The sequence below is a fragment of the Falco punctatus genome (genome assembly GCF_963210335.1).
Source record: "Falco punctatus genome assembly, chromosome: 1".
Lineage (NCBI taxonomy): Eukaryota > Metazoa > Chordata > Aves > Falconiformes > Falconidae > Falco > Falco punctatus.
Window position 1 is genome coordinate 113,342,100 of NC_137580.1, and position 17,314 is coordinate 113,359,413.

Sequence of the window (17,314 nt, forward strand, 5' to 3'; positions counted from 1 at the left end):
AAGACTTTCTAAACGACTGACAGTTCTCCAAAACAAATTGCTCTTGGATGGAGGTACTAAACACAAGAGGCGGAGTCAGGTGGTAATCAGGCCCACATGCTCAGTTTCTAGGGGTTATCTCAAGAGCTGGAGGTTTGGATGGGCATTTTAGATGGGGAGGGGGAATCCCTAAGAATAGAGGTGGTACTAATTGAACAGACAGGGTATACCGGCACAGAGATGACAGTTGACAGAACTGTAGGACAAAACGGGAGCAGCAGGCTGAGGCTGAACTGGACAGCCTGTCTTTTCATACCCATTTACAAAACTAAAAGAAAAATACCTGAGCCTTTTAAGTCTAAAGAAGACTTTTGGGGATCTGCATGTTTTCTTCGTCTCTTTATGGTGCCTCTGTTGTTTCCATCCTGTTCAGCTTTGTTACCCAACAGAACAGCACATGCAAAGAAGATAGATTGTGTGGAGATTAGCATCACGTACTTAGGAATTGCATCTTCCTGTAGTCCTGTCAGCCGGTAAGCTTTGATTTTGGGCCAGACCATAAGAGAGTATTACTAGATGTTTTTCTAGTTTCATCCCCAAGACCTAAGGAGTGGTTTACCAAGTGGGCATGATAAAGACACGTGCACTATAGAGGTGGGAAAGTAAACACGTTCTGAATTTTTGTCTCTGTGCAAAGGTACTAACAAAACACTAGCTTTCCCTGCCTTTTGGCTGTTTGCAGAGCCAACGTGCCTGATTTATAAAAGGCCTCATGAAAACACACACCTAACAAGCCAGTGGGAGGTAGCTTGCGTTTCGCAGCTGAAGTTTGCAATTCATAGCTGAAGAGATAGAGGATGCATCACTTCCCTTCTTGGCTGTGACAAGACCAGACATACAGCCTGCACCTGGCTTGCAGGTTGTGGCCTGTATTTCTCACTTCCTAAGACTACCAACCAAGTCTGCTTTTCCTTTTTGCCTTCACCTTAGCCCAAATAGCTTGGCCCAAGTTGGCTGGCTTTGCTGTTTGACCTTGCGTAAAGTCTGTTGTCATGACATGACAAATTGTACCTCTGCTCCATGGTGATGGCCGAACTTTGTAGAGGGAAGGGGCCGCGGTAGAGAAAACAAATGTTGACCTCTGGATGGAGACTATGAGAGCTGGAAAAGTGCACAAGGAGCTGAATACTTACACAGTCCAGCCTTGAGAGTGGAACTGGTAACTTCTTGCATTGTGGTTGCTTCCTTATGTGCTTTACCACTACCCAGTTGGCCTTCTGACTCACCAGCCTTCTCCCTATCCATTGGAGCAGTGACTGAACAACCTGCTTGAACCGAGTGATGGAACAGCTTATATTGTTTATTACTCTCAAAAGGGATAGTACCTTAATCTATGGCAGTGTACTGCCTCAGATGATTGTCATGGAACAGTACCCCAGAATGTAGAAGAATGAAGCTGGGTTAATTAGCATTGATAATGTACAACTGTGGGCTGGCTTCAGGGGTGTCAGGTTGGCTGATGTAGATACAGTGCAGCTGTGGCTGTTAATGTTAAGACGCTGGGCAACCAATGAAGAGGGACAAGGAAGAGAGGAGGAAGAAGCAGAGAGAATGCATGTCTGGGATGAGGAGAGAATAGAAGGCAGCAGAGGGACTGGCATGAAGAGTATGTTGGTATGAGATGGTAAAAGACCTTGTTGCAGCCTGATAGTTTGGAAAGTGCTGTGACACCAGAAGGGTAAGAAAAGTCATTTGCACTACTTTTGTGCTGACGGTACTGTTCAAATGTGTACAGCACTGGATGCTTTTAGTCACTAGGCAACAGGCTACAAAACAATTTACTGGCTACAGCTGACACTAATCAAAGGTTTCTACAGGCTGTGGCTGCTCTATCAGGTGTTGACACCATGTCACTGTTTAGCTAGATTGAAGACCAGAAAGTTAAAAGATGTGTCCTGTGCTTGTACTGTGATTGCCCTTCACTTATTGTCTTTTGCTTTCAATTTAGGTTGGACTATAATTTAGACCCAAAAGCCTGTTTGACCCTGACAGCTTGAGTACAGTGGCAAAGAAAGGATTGTTGGTGTTCAATGTGAAGAAGCAAACTTTCATCCGTTTACTTGGAAGCCTATTCTGTTGGGAATGGCAAGAAATCTACCCACAGCTTTCTTCATGTAGGTTTGGCACAACACCCAGAAGAAAAGTGAAAAACTGTCTTCTAACGGAAGATGACAGTGAACCTGAGCAGAGTGCCTGGGCCCATCTACCTGATGTCTGTCTCGAGCACGTCTTCCATTGGTTACATGACAGGGACAGATCTCAGGCTGCCTTGTCTGTAAAAAGTGAAATTGGGCCATGTACTCGGGATCCCTCTGGAGAAGCAGAGCCATCACATTCTGTGGCCGACCATTAAGGGCACATACGTTGGAGCTGCAAAGTGCACTGTGGTATGTCAAGAGATTTGGCAAGTATTTGGAGCACCTTGATCTCAAGTTAGCAAATCCTTACAATACTGCCTTTACCCAAAAATTTCAAGTGATTATGAGAGGTCTTCTTTCACACCTGGGTAAGTTTAACAGTCGCCTAGTATCCTTGAGCATCAAATACCTGGACCTGGACCACTTGATCTGGAAAACTGTAGTCAGGGCGCAGTTTATCAAGAACTTGGCTACCTTCCTGAAAAGAACGAGCAAACAGCTTGATTATGTCAACTTCCAAGGAGCGAGAGTAAGCTTGGAAGAAGGCTGTGAGCTTCTGAATTCTCTGAGCTGCTTGACCAACAGAAGTTTTATTTCTGAAATCAATATTGAGGATTTTTTCAGTTTCTACCTTCCTGTCTACAGCAGCACCTTGTTCCACCAAACTATGTCCAAGTTCCACAGCCTGGTCACCCTGACTTTCAATTATAACTGCATCTCCAATGAACTGCTGGTCATCCGGCAAGAGCACAGTGCTCATTCCCTGTGCACTTTGAATATCAATTGTCATATCCATGACCCTCATGGGCAAGTGGTCTGGGGAATGTCATGGGCAAACTTGGCCAAGAGAGCCCCCAAACTGAATGTGAACTTCTTCTTTGAAAGAGTCATGAAGCATGATCACCTAGCCAGGATCCTGCTAGTGGAGATCCCAGTCAGGAGCATCAGTCTACGGAGCTGCTATTTCAGTGACCCAGAATGGACAATGAGACCTACCCTCACCAACCTCCTCCCAGCCTACTGGCATGTTCTGCAGGTAAGGGAAACAATAGTGACACCTTACTGCAATATCACAACATTAAGCAAAGTTATTATATGGGCCTTCTGCATAGTAGCAGTCATCAACAGGAATTCCTGACTGCTTCAGTTCTATGTTCAGAAGGTAATTTTCATAAGTGAGCCATTCCTGTATGCCAGCTATAGTCTAGTTCAGATAATTAGCCTTATCCAGTGACAGTCCCCACTGTGCTAGTCTTCGCTGTCAGGGTGGTGTCAGGTTGTTCTCATAAAGAACTAAAACACCCACATTACTGGTGGTTGTAACATCAGCTATGACCAAGAACAACCTTTAAGACAAGAAAACGTCATTTTTTGTAAGAAAGCTTTAGGCTTATCCTGGTTAAGACACCTTCATGTTTAGTAACTAACTTTCTTATCCTTTCAGGTTTTTCTGAATGCCACCCTTTTGCAGGGAAATCTGCATAAGAAGAAAATAAGTCTGTATACCTTATTTACTTACAGACCTGTTGCCTACATCAACCTACACTAATGGTTTTGCTCCATTTTGGCAGTGCACAAATGTCTCACAACACACATAAATTAACTGGTGCCCATTTGGTGTGCAACAGCTGATCCATGTAAATGAGCATCAGGTCTTTGCATGTCTGAAGGATGCACGCAGTCTTATACCTGACAGTTGCTGACAACTAAGTTCTGTTAAACTGCAGAGTTTTTCAGTAAACACCAGAGATCTGCAAAGATTTCTAGAAGTTGTATTTGGATCTACTCCCCTATCTGGGATAATTTCCAATATGTCAAATAAGATCACAGCACAAGCCGTGGGTTTAGTATCTTCTAATGGTGACAGAAGTTGTCTATCTCTTAGAAGAGTATGTCATATACAAGCCCTGCCCTCACACACACACACACACACACACACACACCACCTTCATGGGAGAGTGGAGACTACTGTAGTACATCCTGTTGTCATAATACAAAGCTGATTCTCTGCTAATGTCAAGGTAAAAAATTGATCTGCCGACAGTCACTTCTGTTGGTGAAATTGGGAAACTTGTTTAGTTACTTGTTTAGAACTTGTTCTAGTTACTGCACTCACAAGCTCTGTTCAGTAGTAGTAGCAGTGTTCATTCTTTTTCAAGAAATTAACACTTGAATTAAACCATGACCATGAGCTGCTGGATGATGAGCTGCTAAGCTCATCTTATTGTGCAAGAACTTGTTATTTCTGAAAGTCTGGGCATTTCTAAGTGTCACCTTTATGGAGAGGCTGCTACAAAACCATGCAGAAAGTAAATGCATTTTGACTACCATAAAGGTGAGAGTTTGTGCTTCAGAACTCCCATTCCCTTCCTCTCTCCACTACCCAGAGAAAGATGAGGTCCCCATGCTCATCGGAAGGTCACTTACGGAAATGTTAACGTAACTACCTTCCCTGTATTACATTTTAGCATTAGAATGAGCCTGAGAACCACTCAGAGAAATAGGGCTTTCCAAGCTCCTTAGCAAGGTACAGAATACTACAGAAGTTTAACAACAAGCCCTAACAATTCCACATGTCCTTCCTAGACTGGGGTTCCCTCTGTCACTTCTAGTTCAAGCTAGGGATTCTCAGTCACCTCCCAGACCCAGTGTTTACCTCTGTGCCTAAATTGAGGCAGATGGGTTGAATGTCACTAAACGGCAAAAAGGTAAACACATCTCACTCTTGAGGGATGCTGTGTTGAACTGGAGCCATACCACCACTCTATCTGGAGTAAACCATGCTGTCATGATACTTTGCGTACTAGATTCTGAATTCAGTAGATCCTGCCTGCACAGATCCCAGGGATGCATCAGTTCTGGGGGTAAAAGGAACCTTTGCTCTTCTCAAAAATTATGCAGCAGGAGATTGTTTTCAGTCAGTTTGGAGTGAAAACAGAGTAAAACCCCAAGCATTTACTCAAAACCAAGGATTTTGGCTTATCTAGATTGCTCATTAGTCACAAAAGCATCTTGTCGTGAGCTTTTATGGCCTGAGCTTGTATCTGAGTGACATGACTGTTGTCCATGCATACAGGTCAGGATTTACACAGTCCAACCAGACAAGAGTGAGGAGGATCAGATGTTGTGTGATATTTACAGGAAGTTCAAACACGTGATTGACTCAGAGCTTAATTATTTCATCATCACTCCCACAATGGTATAAACCACAGGAAGAGAGAACACCCAGTGACATCTGAAGCAAGGAAAGCATCAGTAAGGTATTTGAAGCTTGACAGCACTGCCTCTGAAAAGGAGATATCATTACAGCAAGAGAGAGGCAAGGGACAATTTTACACTCCATGCATTAAAATGTTGGACTTGGGAACCACTCTCCTGTATCTCCCGCATCATTTATTCTTGCCCTTGCTTTGTTTTGACTCGCCAGAACCAAAGGAAGCAGTGAGCCCTTTTCCATCTCTAGTAAAGCTAAGGCCCTCCTCTTTTTCAGCACTTCTCACTGTAGAGCTTCAAACACTTTACCAATAAGGCCCATCTCATCGTTTCCATTTTGCAAATAGGGAAACTGACAAATGGGGTGGGGAAGTGATTAGCCCAAAGTCAGCCTTGGCTTGATCTTAATTTAGGTACAGTCACATGCACTATCCTGGGTATCACCAGTCCCTACCTTCTAGTAAGTTTGATACACACCCTGTGCCTAGCTTTTGACAGCAGATGTTTAGAACCAAACATACCATGGCTAGTCCTGAGTCACCCCTCCCACTTGCCCAGCTTTCCAACAAGTGACTTTATGAGGAGACTCCTGTTCTAGCTTCCAAAGCTTCTAGACCTTTCAATGGGAAAAGCTATCACTGGTTGCACACAAGATAGTATGGAGGGTCATTTCTTCTTATTCTTGGATTCTACTGCCAAGTGGGAGGTTCCATCAAGCATTATAGAGCAAAGATAGCCGCGAAACAGATAGCTGGAAGTACTAGGTCTGTTTTAATTACCTTGCACAACTAGAACCAGGACAACACTGAGCCAAACCAATGAATCTGGAGGTTCATCAATAAAATTTCAGCAGGAGCTGGCTCTTTGAGGCACACACTGTCTCCCAGTGTGATGGCTTCAAAAGCTGTTAATACAAATGGACTCTCTCATTTGCATGCAGAGCACTTCGTCAATGTACAGTGCATTCTCCTTGACCTGGATCTCCTCCTCCAAGGAAAGCTGTCGACGGCTCAGACCTTTCAGCTCTGTCTCGGCCTGTGCCAGTGTGTCCTTTAATCTAACAGAGAAAATACAGACAGACATTAGTTGAAAACACATGGATTGGTGTTTTTTTTCATATGGGCTAAGAATACCGAGCAAAAAAAGACAGAAGGGGATTCACAGGGAAACAATATCCATGCAGCTTCCCTTAAAATGTCCTGCCCTTAAGGGAAAAGCATTTCCCAGCCTTTCAGGGAGAATAGCTGGGACCCAGTGTTACTGTGACTCACTGAATTAACCCAGTAATCTATACCACAGATTGTCCCCTCTTTCATTTCCACTTGCCTTTGAATATTTTTTGCAATTTCTTGAACTTCACTAGTCAGCCTGTATTGCACTGTATCATAACACAATTCCACATTGGGGCGATGGTTTCTTGATTCCAAGCGGGTTTGAGCCACTTTAACAGGTCCTTCTTCATCAGCGATTGCTTTCTTTAAGGCTGCAATGTTCTTCTCCTGTGAGGCAGTCTCATCTATCACCTTAACAAATCCAACAGAAGGAAGTGCTGCATGCTGTCTCTTACAATAGGTGAAATCATCAACATCTTCTTTAGTAGTTATTGTAGTAACAATCACAATAAATCCCGTTATGTTAAGACATTATTTCATCAACGGATATTTTACAGAGGTCAGCCAGGATTATGAGTCCTTCATTGGAAAGCAGATGACACCATTCCTACTGAAACTGGAGATTTAATGCTCAGCAATTAATTTTTAGTATTAACACTCCTTTTTCATGTATCAAATTTTGAACACATTAACCCTGATTTTATAAGTTATTGGACTCTTATATCACAATCATGAAGATTCTGTAGGATCCACATGTAACTAAAAATCACAAGGGAAATTCCGGCTTTACTGATGTATACAGCAACACTTCTATCGAGTGAGTGATTCCAGAAATTCACCTCCGTAATGGTGCACACAGAGCTGAGAAAATAAAATCTAAGACTAATTGGCGGGGTGGACTGTGGCAGGGGCCACTAATATTGCAAAGGTAAAATTCTTAATGCAAAGTAGCTCAAGCCAATGTGTTGAGAAAACTGGTAGATAACCCAAGCCCATTGTTTCCACTTTTTCACTGACTGTCCCCTACCACTTACCATTGCAAGGAGTGTCTCTAGCTTGTGCTTGGCATCCTTGACTTCCTTCACCCTTTTTCTAAATGCAACATTCACCATCTCACATTGCTTGCGCATGTCATTTGCTGTCTGCAAGAAGATGCTGTCAATCAGTGCCCTCAGTGCCAAAGAATTGTTTCTCTGCTCGTTGGCCTTTTCAATGTTCATGTTTGAGAAATCTATCCAGTCTTCAGGGCTAACAAAACTGAAAGAGATGAAAAGTAAAAGGTCATCAACTGGCAGCATCAGGCACTCTGTGCCTTCATAAATCTAGAAGTACTCCACAAACCCAAGAACAAAGCAGTACTATTAACTGGAGCACATCCCGGTGAGGGCCAGTTTTACTGGGAATTCTACAGATACAAACCAAAAACCCTCTCTGTCACAAACATTTCAGAATGAATTACACAAGGGTAGGATGGAAACAAATTTGCTAAAGTCACAGAGGAACTTTTTTATAACCTTCCTTTCCCCGATAAAGAATTAAGTTGTGGGGCAAACACAGATAACAGCCAATATTTCTTAGAACACATTTCCTTAATTAGGCTGTTATTACTAATATAATTCAGCTGTTACTAATAATAGCAAGTAACTATTCACAAAAAACATTCACTTACTCTCTCACACAATTTACCACCTATAAGACAGTCACTTACAGTAACTGGTTGGAACAGTAGTTGGAAAGCCAATCCCCAACTGTATTCCCAGATTTAGAGGGCCATAACTGTGCACCAGTGGCTTGCAGGCAGGCATTTGGGAAGTTCCTTAGAGGCTTCATTGTTTCATTGTGTGGATATAAAAAGCTGTAATTGTTGTTTGCATGTAGCAGCCCACACCATGCTGGGAGTGGTCTGAGTTACACAACCTGGTGGTAATGCATGCTAGCAGCAAGATCTGTCAGTTTCTTGGTGTTCCAAGTTTGTCAGTTCTTGCAGAGCCAGTTGTGTCCTGTCCCCCACACACATTGCTTTCTCAGTATGTTTCCTCTTTCCACCCCATTTTCTGTGGTAGCTATTTCTCCATCTAAACCATTCACACTAACTGACCCATACAGAAAAGGTGCATTTTCCAGGTTAATGACTGAGTCAGAAACTGACTCCACACCTCATGTCCCAGTCCAGCGTTCTCCCCACTAGGACACCCTTGGAGAGGAGAAGTTAGATTAATAAATCCATCCTGGGTTTAAACAACGTGTGAAATTTTCCATTAGCTAACTGTGAGCCTCAAAAACTTTCAGTGAACTGCAGGTCACTGGAAACACAATTATTGTGGCTTATTTCACAGATGCATTACACAGATACTAGAGTGATTGACAGAAGTATAAAAAACAATCTAAAAGAGACAGGTGATGGACAGATATAGTCTGTTTTACACAAAATTACTTTAATCTTACTATTAGTGGAACAGCTTATATTAGCTGTATAATTATCATATGTTCATTGAACTAAATAACCACTTACTTTCCTTCAATTTTCACTGCATTATCAGCATATCTGGTATCAGGAATGTTGTTTGTCAGACTAGCACAGTAATCATCAATCATCAAAGCTGTGAACTTGTCCTTCAGATCCATTTCCAGACTGTATTTTGCTGATCGGTTTAGTCTAGGATGAGAAAAACCTGCACTCTAAGGCAAAGCATAGGCACTCACAAGCGTCCCTAACATGCACACATACATGCATTAGGTAATACAAATGCTGTTACGCAATTCTTCATGTGTGAACTGTTAGTTGAAAAGTCCCCAAATCTAGAGCATGAAGCTGCCTCCATATAAATTGATGGTACAATTTTTATTGGAATTCATGGCACAAGACTGGATCATGAGAAGACCAGGGATCATGTGCAAATACTTTTGAGTTCTAACAAACAGAACTTTCTCACCATTACTGATCCAATGGTATGAATTAGGGCTAACCTCCTGTAACTGTTTAGCACTGAAGGTAACTTTGAACCTATGCTCAGCCTGACCCTACAGCTTCTCAGGATTATGGGTGTCCGTGTTCAGTTACGCTTTTTGCGTCTGCACCTGATTTGCTCATTGGTTTGTTCCAATGTACGTCCAAGCAAAGCAATAACCCCCTGAAGGACTTCAGCTTCCTTCACCAGTTCCTGTTCCACTTCATCATGCACCAATTCAATCCCAGCTCGCCTCTGCCTAAACAAAAAAAAAAAAAACATCAGCCACATTGTTCAAATGCCTGCAGCTAACAGAAGATCAAGCCCATCTTTCCAGATCAAAGGCTTTTCCCTGCCACATGGGAAGTTTTTCCTTTATGGCCTTTGTTTCCTGGTGTTGAAATACCTAAATCAGACTGTGACTCCACTACAAAGGCAGGCAGGCCCTTAGTTTGCAGCCTTTTTTATTATTTGTTAAAGGCTCATTACCTAGGGTTATTTTTCCCTCCCTGAATGCTTTTCTTCTTAATCATCTCACCTGTTCAGGAGACACTTTTGGGCAATGACGAGTGGCTCTTTGCAGCTCTCCAAAGATTTCTCCAGCCTAGTCTTAAAAGTCAACAGTACCTCTGTCTCATGAACAATTTGTTCATGTTTTTTGTCCAATTCTTGTTTCCAGAATTTAATTTCTTCCCGTCTCTGTTCTGCAGAATAAAAATTGCAAACAAGTATTAATACAAACCCATCTTATATGCCAGAGCACATCTTAGATATAGCTAAAAATACTTCTTCCATAGTGGAATGCCTGTAGTGCTGTAAGCTGATGTGGGGAGACAGTTTTGCAACCCTGTGTCAGGAGGTCTGGTTGAAATAGCTTTCTGTGTGTTTTGGAGAAGTAATTTATTTGTTGTAAAATAAAGAATCTGCCTGAAAATATTTTTTTTAAATATTTTTTTATTTTTTCCATGAGAACAGAGAGCATGGCATTAACATATATTCCTATTTGATATTGACTAATTTTTAAGTCTGTCTTATAGCTCAAATAAGTAACACATCTTGACACTTGCAGAACACATGGGCTTACCTATTTTTTTGTTGACACCACTTTGGATTTTCTGAGTTGTCTTTTTTACTTCATCCAGCAGCCTTTGACTCTCAGCTATCATGCACTCTGACCTGGATTTCTGAGACTCTGTACTGGCACACTGCATCTTGTTTGCAGTATCCCATTCTGAGGGATGAAACTTGGGTGGAGTTTGCAACAACCTGGCCATTGTTTTTCGGAAAGTTTCTGCATGTAATGCAGGTTAGTTCTTAGAATGTGGAACCTGAAAATAGGAATAGTACTACATTTGGCTGCAGAAAGAAGCAAGAAGGGCAGAAGCCAGGTCCATGTGCCTAAGAAAAACTCCCGCCCCTTTTACCTGCAAAATGACACAGGTATGAAAAGAAAAGATTTCTTGCTCAAGGCTCCCCAAGACTTTGCTGTGTGGGGAAGAGTTTGGAGGGGAAGAAAGTTTGGAGTGGGAAAATGAAGAAACAGAAGAATTAGAGAGTGGAAGCTAAGAGGAGAGAGAGAAAGAGGCTTGAAAGTGGGACTCAGAGGAAAAGATGGACTGTCTGCCATAGGAGGGAGAAGGGAAAGAAAAGGAGACCTGTGAGGAAGGACAGAATTACTAAACAGACAGTCACAGAAAACTCAGAAAAGGTGAACAAATATGAAGGATAAATAGTCTCCCACAGACTGGACAAGTAAATACGTTTTAAGAATATGGCTGGAGAGACAGATGAAATCTAGGTTGTAAAAAAGAGAGAATTGTCATTAGGGAAAAAAAAAAAAAAAAAGATAAAACAGGACCTGAAAAGCTGAAGGAGGAAATAGAGCAGGTAAATGAAGAAATGAAAAAGCCTAGGAAAGACTAAAGCAGAACAAAGAACAAAGAGTACTGGGGACACTGGTTTAATGTAGGGTGAAGACAATATGCAAAGTCACAGCAGTTTGATTATCGAATTTCCTATGCTTGCACTATGCTTGTCCAGTGCTCCTGAGGCAACTCCTCACCCCAAATGCACACAGATGCTCCTCAGCCACACACAGCTTTGCCCACACTCCAGCACAGGTACACCTAAACAATCCCCCTTCTCCCTCACGCACCTCTTGGCCGACACTGCTCCTAGCCTGGACTGCTGCCAGGGTCAAACCCTGGCTATGTGCCAATCCTCAGTTCCCCTTCACTGGTGGGGCTTTGCTCCCAGCTATCTTCCAGCCTCGGTCTCCACAGCAGCAGCAGCAGCAGTTTCTTTTTAAATGTGCGACTAAGTGTTCCAGGAGGTAGCTTGGAACAGCATGGAAGGTAAACAACCCAGTTGCTATGGGAACAGTAGCACTGTCTCCAGCAAGCTTTTGCTATTGCACCAGGTGGAAGATGCAGAGCACACACAAGTCAGCGGTGCTTTTTTCACCCATGCCTGGTTAAGATCTGTCTGGAAATAAAAATGCATTCTTTGTACATTAATGGTGATAGTTCCCACAGCTTCAGGCAGTAATTTTTGATCAATTCAATGCAGAAATGCGTAAAAATTGTGAAAGCAAATGAAAGGCATGTTAAGTATATAGCTCTCTGAAATGTCAGTCATAAAACACCCTTAGCAGTATGCTCTGTCTCTGTGGCAACCATATTTCTTCCTGGTATATTCTGTATATTTATATGATTATTTATTTTATATTAATTATGTAATATAAATGAATAAAAACTTATAAATAATTATATGATTATATAGAGTATAATCTCCAAACAAAGATTGGGAGCCAGACATAATAAATGAAGGATACAAAAGAACTATGCCCCATCTGTATAGCCCTGATGTAGTTTAGACCAGAGCAGGGTTTCTCAGAGTTCCCAATAAGGTGATAAAGGAGCTAGCAGCATCGGTCAAAAGAAGGTGAGCTGGTCCAAGACAAAAGAGTTGGAAGCAACTGTAATTGTTGGCTGCAAATACAGTGAGTGACAGCTAGGAAGAGAAAGCTGCTGCTGATCTATAATTTCAAACAGTAGTTAAATTTTCTTGAATCATCAAAACTGGTAACTACAGTGCCTCTCATGCCTGGTGCCGTGTAAACAGAAATCTGCACCTACTCCAGAGGAGCAAAAAAAGGGGTTTCAGCTGAAGAAACACTGTCTTATAGAAAAATGCAGGTATTTCAGAGTTAGCCAAACAAAAACACATGCTTCAGAAGACACAGTTGATGTTAGAACTGAAGCCATTAGCCTGAGAGGAGAATGACCTAGAGATTCCAGAAGCCACAGAGAATGGGGTGCAAGGCAATCAAGGAAAAGGAACAACATATGCTAACTGACGCAGGAGGATGGAAAACTGTGGTCACAGACACCCAGCATGCTCCTGACTCACGAGGCAAAGCAAAAAGTAATGACTAGGCTGAACACTGATCAGAATCAATTACATAGACCACCACTGAGGCAGGCCTGTAAATCAATTTATGTGGTACTGCACATATGAAGTCTGCCACTTATTTCTGCAAGAGAGGAATACTTCTGTCCCTTGATTTGTACATTTTGCCCCCCATGTTGGTCTAGGTTTGGAGTTTTTGTTTTTCCTTAATAAGTATTATTTTTTTAAGAGACTCTTAACATAACAAGCTAAAAAAAGATAGCCGAGAACAGCAGTTTTTGTCACATGAACAGCTGGATCAGGAACTGGAGCCATTTCCATAATAACCAAAAGATTTCCATTGACTTCAGTTGATCTGAACTCAAAGGTAGTTTGAACAGAGGTTTACTTCGGGCAGCGTGAGTCACAAAACATGTATCATGCTGCATATGGGTCATCTTCCACAAAATATTATCTCTCCGTAACATTTTTAAGGCGTTTAGAAATAGGAGCAGATTAAAGAGGGATGACAAAAGGATTCATAATAAACTGAAATGCCGAGCTATCTAAATGATGGCCGAGAACCATGCACGCCTGATGTTTGGGAAAGTGTGCTCAAGCACTTCAAGAGCCGAGGAATCCCCAAGTGATGGACAGCCAAGATGTGCTGAGACACATGGGCCTTCACGCACTTTTCTTCTGAGAACCCAACGTCTGACACTGTCCTGAGCCAACCTGTGCACAACGACGTCGTAAGGTAATTCATTTGTCCTCACCAACCCTGAACCTGTCCTTGTTAGTCTACCATAAAAGATCATTTCCTTTAAAACTGTTCAAACAAAATTGACAACTGAGCTTTCAATATTAATTATACACTGTAAGAAAGTTTTGGTTTTACCTCAAATGATTTTCAGGGGTTAAATCATTGTAGACTTCCTGAGGCTAGTGTCAGGTGCGCGTCTGACAGCAGAGGAAAAATCACCTCAGCGACGAGGACAATTCAGAAAGGCATGAAAAGGCTCGTCAACCCCCGAACACCTCCAGCCGTCCGCGAGGGGCCAAAACGACCCCGACGAGACGGAGCCGCGCGGCGCCACCGCCCCCCCCCCCCCCGCCGCCGCCGCCGCCGCCGATTGGCTGCCGCCTCAGCCGCGCCCCGTGCGCCTCGCCAACGGCCGCAGCTCGCGCCGCAGCGGCACCGCCCTTCCCGCGCGGCGCGCGCCAAGCGCGGGCGGAGCGCTGGCGCGCTGTCGTCGTGCCACGGCCGCAGCTGCGCTTTTGCTGAGGGTTTTACAAAGGAGCAGTTCTGCACCGTGGTGAGTTTTGTCTGGCCGTCGAAACCGGGTTCGTTGCGGATGAAGTCGCCAAAGTCCTCAGAGTCTGGAAAAACACCTCCTCTTTTCTGAGGAGTCGTCTCAAGTAGCCAGCATTCGTGAGGTTAGAGCCACATCAAATGTGCTGCCGTGGCCTTTATTAAATGCATTACAAATACCATAGATAGTCTCGCTCTTTAGAGGATTAAACTGTCATCCTGACCGCTGCGAGCGTGCATGAAACCGGGAGAATGCTGTAGGTTGAGCTGGTAACTGCTTGCTTTCACTGTTGCTGACGCTGCAAAGGAGACTAACAATGGGTCTGAATTCAGACGTTGCACCAGCGTCCAGCATAACCTCCAGCAGGGCCAGGCTGAGCGGGCTGGGGTCTGGGAGACCCAACTGCAGCCCTCCAGGACCTAAGGGGCTTGTAAGAAAGACCAGGACTGGCTTTTCAGTAGGGCCTGTTGTGCCAGGATAAGGGGGAGTGGTTTTAAACTGAAAGAGGGTCTATTTAAGGTAGATATAAGGAATAAATTGTTTACTGTGAGGGTGGTGAAACACTGGCACGAGCCGCCCAGAGAGATGGTAGATGCCCCATGACTGGAAACATTCCCGAGCTCCAGGCAACCTGGTCTAGTGGAAGGTGTCCCTGCTCATTGCAGGTGGGGTTTGACTCGGTGACCTTTAAAGGTCCCTTCCAACCCAAACTAGTCTGATTCTACGCTAACTCCACTGAGGCTTCATCTAGACATAGAGCTATTTTAGCATAGCCAAAAATGGCTTTTAAATGCACCTCACATAAAGCAATCCCAACTTTTATTTTGGACATTTCAAAACTATCGCTATAAGCCAGGCCAAGTTTAACTTAATGACATATTAGGCTAGTTTTATACCTACTGTATCCAAGAGTTTGCACTGGTTTGAGCATATGTTTAGATGAAACACTTGCGTGGAAATGTCACACAAATGGAGATGTGATGAAAAGCAGCCATCCAATTATTGTACTTTCAAGGAGGAGGACTTCCCTGCTGTGGGAAGCTACATGCAAATGTAATTTTAAAAAGTAGGTGATGTCGCTGCTGAGATTACTTTGAAAATCTTGCACAGAACACATTGATCTAGCCTTTAAAATGAGGATCGAGTTGCCAGTAAACCACCTTAGATAGTACTGAATTTTAGATACAGCGCAGAAACATTAGAAAAGCCAGGAAACAGTCCATCTGTGTAAAACATATACTTGCTGATTTAATGTATGTTCTCTTATCACTCATGCCAAACACATTTACTGTCTTACGTACACACCCTCTCTGCATTTTAAAACTAAAAATACTACGAAAATCCAGCAGGGGGCACATATTACATACTTTAATTTCAATTTAATCATACAATCTAGTAGTCGAAGTTATTCACGTAGATCGGACTCTTAATGCACAAAGCTGTAGGCTTTTCTAAAATTATGTCATAGCAAAATCTCCATCTCCTCCTTCTTCTTAGAAGCAAACCACCGCAGTTACAATCACCTTACAGTCTTCCACTCCCCTGCTATTAAGTTTGCTGGCAAGTACCAGGTATTGATATAAAGATCAGCAGCATCCAAACCTCCTTGCTTTCTAACCTCACACAGCGGGAAGCTAGTTGCGGCTGGGTAAGGAGGCCGATGTAATAAAACTCAGTAACCGCAGACTGTTAATTAAGCTATTCTTTAGTGCAACACTGGGGTTGCACTGGGCATAGCTGCACCGGAAGTGCTCCAACAGTCTGGCAAACCTTTAGAGATCATATACCACAAAGTTATATATATTCATAAGATTTCAGAGAACTCATGAGGGTTCCTGGAACTCAATATATGCAAATGTCTGGTCCACCTGTGCAGTCATCTTCCCCGGTGGTCTCTGAGTGGCCGGAAGGCTTGTAGTCTTCTTCACTGCGCATGCGATTGACCTTTACTTCCGTGCAAACTCAGTTCTGGGATCAGTAGACCATATCCTTCAAGGCTATTGTTGCCATTCCCTTAAAACTTTCTTATCTCTGTGGTCCTGTGTACGGGTTCTCAAGACTGAGTTGTCTTACCATGAGATTATCCTGGTTCCCCCCGTTTTTTACAACCATCCAGAGCCTCTTTGTTGAACCAAGTACCTAAGGTACTCACAACATCTTCCTTGGTTTCAGGGCCTTAACCCTTTCAGTATCTTCACCACCACCTCTGAAGTGAGAAGACTTTAGAAAACCTGTACAAATAGCTTCTGGGTAGCTGTGAAAACAAGCTAAATTACAGGAAGGATGTAAACTTCCTCTGGTGAATTGGCAATAATTTTACTGTATAAAACTTCCTTTATTTAATTATTGGCTACTAGGCCTAAATTGGCCAAACACTTACCTATGTCTTTAGCACTCACATCACACAGGAAAATCATCCATGAACTGGGACTGTAAAGGACTGTGATGTATAAAGCCAGCATTGCCCTTCTTGTAGCTATGATAGCACCTGGCTCTGTTAGTTAATGAAAAGTATTCTGCTGTAAGAATATAAATATGCCTAAGCGGTGGACAGATGTCTTTATCGTGCTTACTGTAATCACTTCTCCAAAACACAAGCACAGTGTGTCTACCCTTACAGTGTATCTGGTGAAGCAACAGGTGCACACTTACCCCTCAGAATTATGGTAATTCAAGACAAAGTAAAAAACTGAAGACAGCAGTCATATGACAAACACACACCCAACTTCCATCTACTTGCTTTAAAGCTGTGAGATGAGCAATACCAAGGATCCTGCTAGTTTGACCAAGTATCTTTCAGATACTTACATTAAGATGCGTATTTAGAAGTCTTTCATAATGTTTCCATGGTAGCGTAGCAACAGCCTGTCTACACTTCAAATCGAACTCGATGATCCAGACCTTCAGCAGTTAACTTGTACTTTACCATTTTCAACTTACCCTGTTTGGTGGTTTGTTTTGTTTTTTTCTGAGACTGCTAACAAAGTGGTTGCTTCATTCATGGTTTCTTAAGTGAACTTCACTAGAAAAGGAGGCTGAACTAAAATCTTATTCCAAATGCTACCAAACTTCTGTGCTGTTTTAAACTGAAATTCAGAGCACACAATATCATAACTAGCACAAAAAAATCTTCTAAGCAAAAGCTCTGGGTTCTTTTCACT

General features: G+C 42.8%; 2 protein-coding genes across 4 annotated transcripts; one reads left to right on the top strand and one right to left on the bottom strand.

Annotated features, from left to right (window-relative positions):
- Nucleotides 1–401: 401 nt before the first annotated feature.
- Nucleotides 402–15,355, bottom strand: TEKT1 (tektin 1; the record flags this gene model as incomplete). 3 transcript variants are annotated; one of them, XM_080398186.1, is made up of 8 exons in its annotated part: nucleotides 10,535–15,355; nucleotides 9,989–10,154; nucleotides 9,581–9,709; nucleotides 9,015–9,158; nucleotides 7,537–7,759; nucleotides 6,717–6,913; nucleotides 6,170–6,447; nucleotides 402–412 (listed from the first exon to the last, which is right to left on the bottom strand). In XM_080398186.1, exons 1-7 carry the CDS (start codon nucleotides 10,722–10,724, stop codon nucleotides 6,288–6,290), a joined length of 1,209 nt encoding a protein of 402 aa, XP_080254312.1. In that variant the 5' UTR covers nucleotides 10,725–15,355. The 3 variants fall into 3 exon arrangements, with proteins under 3 accessions (XP_080254312.1, XP_080254313.1, XP_080254311.1); XM_080398187.1 differs by lacking the exon at nucleotides 402–412 and having other exon boundaries at nucleotides 6,288–6,447; nucleotides 10,535–10,778; nucleotides 13,739–15,355; XM_080398185.1 differs by lacking the exon at nucleotides 402–412 and having other exon boundaries at nucleotides 6,288–6,447; nucleotides 10,535–10,778; nucleotides 11,606–15,355.
- Nucleotides 1,321–5,382, top strand: FBXO39 (F-box protein 39; the record flags this gene model as incomplete). Its single annotated transcript, XM_080407442.1, is given in 6 exon segments — nucleotides 1,321–1,421; nucleotides 2,005–2,321; nucleotides 2,324–3,213; nucleotides 4,337–4,388; nucleotides 4,391–4,512; nucleotides 5,254–5,382. Coding segments are annotated over 6 exon segments (1,611 nt in total).
- Nucleotides 15,356–17,314: the final 1,959 nt, after the last annotated feature.